This window comes from Salvia splendens, chromosome 5 (genome assembly GCF_004379255.2).
Source record: "Salvia splendens isolate huo1 chromosome 5, SspV2, whole genome shotgun sequence".
NCBI lineage: Eukaryota > Viridiplantae > Streptophyta > Magnoliopsida > Lamiales > Lamiaceae > Salvia > Salvia splendens.
In genome coordinates, this window is record NC_056036.1 from 40,411,419 (window position 1) to 40,414,343 (window position 2,925).

The 2,925-nt window shown below is 42.3% G+C and overlaps 1 protein-coding gene across 1 annotated transcript; it reads left to right on the plus strand.

Annotated features, from left to right (window-relative positions):
* Window positions 1–58: 58 nt before the first annotated feature.
* Window positions 59–1,650, plus strand: LOC121805533 (putative glycosyltransferase 7). The gene has a single exon (XM_042205428.1). It carries the CDS (start codon window positions 213–215, stop codon window positions 1,476–1,478), a length of 1,266 nt encoding a protein of 421 aa, XP_042061362.1. The 5' UTR covers window positions 59–212; the 3' UTR covers window positions 1,479–1,650.
* Window positions 1,651–2,925: the final 1,275 nt, after the last annotated feature.

Here is a 2,925-nt window from a genome sequence, read left to right on the forward strand (position 1 = left end):
CATTTTGTCAAAAAAGGAAAATAGAATATTTAATGGAGTAGAGAGAGAATACTAGCAATCTAGCATCAGCTATAAGTTTAAGTGTCTTTTCAATTAACCTGCGATTTGTTTTGTTAACCTTTTTATAACCACCATTAATTCCTTTCTCTAATCCCTCTCCACTATCATAAAACCACCACCACTCCTTTGTTGCTATTCCACTCAAATTATAAATGGTGTCGCCGGACGCAATGCTCAAGCGGAGCAACACGGCGCTGCTCCTTTCCGCCGTGTTCCGTCTCGGTGGCAGCGCTGTTGTGGCGTTCATGTTCATCTGGACCATCTGGTCTTCCTTCAACCCCTTCATCCCCACTCCCTCCCAAACATCCCACACCAACCTCCGCCGCCACGACACCACGGAGCGCAACTTCTACGACGACCCGACCCTCAGCTACGCGCTCGGGTCGTCGCCTCCGATGAAGGGGTGGGACGAAAAGAGGCAAGAGTGGCTGAAGCAGCACCCCTCCTTCGCAGCCGGAGCCCCGACCCGGATCATCATGGTGACCGGGTCGCAGCCGGGGCCGTGCAAGAGCCCAATCGGAGACCACCTCCTCCTGAAGCTGTTCAAGAACAAGGTGGACTACTGCCGCCGCCACGGCATCGACATATTCTACAACAACGCCCTCCTCCACCCTCAAATGTTCTCCTTCTGGGCCAAGACTGCCGCCGTCCGAGCCGCCATGCTGGCCCACCCGGAGGCCGAGTGGATCTGGTGGGTCGACTCCGACGCCGCCTTCACAGACATGGACTTCCTCCCGCCCCTCCCCCGCTACCACCGCCACAACATGGTCGTCCACGGCTGGGCCCACCTACTCAGAGAGAAGCACACGTGGACTGGGATCAATGCAGGAGTATTCCTCCTGCGCAACTCCCAGTGGGCTCTGGACTTCTTAGAAGTGTGGGCCAGCATGGGCCCACAGTCTCCAGACTATGCCAAATGGGGTCAAACCCTAAGCACAGTCTTCAAGGACAAGATATTCCCGGAGTCCGATGATCAATCCGGCCTCATCTACTTGTACCTAAGGGAGAAGTGGGGTGAAAAAATCTACGTGGAGGATGAGTACTATTTCGAAGGGTATTGGCTTGAAATCGTCCCAACTATCGAGAATATAACAGCGAGGTATACGGAGATTGAGAGGAATGTGGGGGCGCTGAGACGGAGGCACGCGGAGAAGGTGAGCGAGGGGTATGCTAGGGTGTGGGAGGAGCAGCTTAAGGGGAAGGAGGGCTTGCGGAGGCCGTTCGTCACGCATTTCACCGGATGTCAGCCTTGCACTGGCAACCACAACCAAATGTATTCAGGTGATAGCTGCTCTAATGCCATGATAAAAGCGCTTGCCTTTGCAGATAATCAAGTGCTTAGGAATTATGGGTTCATGCACCCGGATCTACACGATCCCTCCATCGTCATTCCACTTCCCTTTGATTATCCTGCTTGATCACATGCCTTTTTCCATACACATTTTTTTTTCCACTTGATGTTATGAGTAAATTGTAGCTCTAAATAGTATACACTCTTCCCGTCCACAAAAGATACCCTTATCTTTATATTGCGGTCTGTCCATCAAAATTAGTTTCATACCAATATGAAAAGTTTCTCTTATTACTCTACTTTATTCACTTTTTCGATTTATCTCTCTTACTTTATCCACTGTTTCTCTTTCTCTCTTATTTTACTCACTTTACGTTTTTCATTCTCATATTTTAACAATTTCGCATTGAAATTGATATCGACTACGAATGTGACCATTATTGGTGCACGGATGGAGTACTAATTAAATCAACCCAACTGATTTCATCTGCATATTTTGGGTTAATATGAATGCAATAGTCATGTTCATATGATTGATTGGTGTGGAGCAATAAATAGAGGAGATTGGCATATATTATTATTAAAAATTATTTAAACTATGTCGTTCATTTTTATTAGGATACAGACATACAGTCATGTGATATGGTTGTGGAGGCATCTCATCTGTTTGATTAAATCTATGTTTGGTAAATGTGGACCACGCCACGGGTTACACTTGTCCATACCAATACCATACATGTATACCCCAACTCGTGCAATAAGCTTCACGGCATCTATTGATGGTATTTTGTTTTGTGTTTTACAACAAACTGTGACCTTTTCTTTATGCTAAAATAAAGATATTTTCTGGTAGTGGGCATTTGAATAAGTCATGACTAGTAGACACGAAAACTATATGCAATGTATTGTTTTTTCGATCATGTAAAGCACGTGAATTAATGTTTGATATGGCTTTATATATGTGGTTTACTTCTACTCTTCCACTTACTTTCTACTATCTGTCTGTCACCTTTTTAGTATGCATGCCAAATTAAAGCTGAAATTATTGGCAACATATATTGTAAGATTTCTTCTTGATCTTTTAGACTAGTTGATCATATTGACATGGATATAAATAATGTAAAATGGTTGATATATTATTTAAAAAATTAAAATTAATTACAATACTTGAGTGTGTGAGCATTGGCTTTCTTCTCGTTATAAGGAACATACTTAATCGTTAATAAAGCACAATTCAGTTGATAAAATAAATATAAATAATTATGCTTCAGACAATAAATTAAGTTGGATAATTTGTGACCAGAGAGAAGTGACCCACTTTATTATTTTTTTATATTAGTTAATGGAGACAATGGTAGGATTTTTTAAATTATTGGACAAAATAAGAGTAAATAAATAGTTTCCTGAAACAGAAAATTGAGAAGCATGCATTGGACAAATCTAATATAAAGTCAATTAAATAAAATTACATATTGCACTAAAGATGATGGGTCCCGATTCATTATATACTATCATCTTCGGTTTAGAGAAAAAGTGGCAATTAGAAAAAACAGAAGGGGAAAAGCCAAAGTGAA

Excerpts from the sequence above, each read along its gene's own strand:
- LOC121805533 (XM_042205428.1), top strand. The coding sequence starts at position 213 with ATGGTGTCGCCGGACGCAATGCTCAAGCGGAGCAACACGGCGCTGCTC.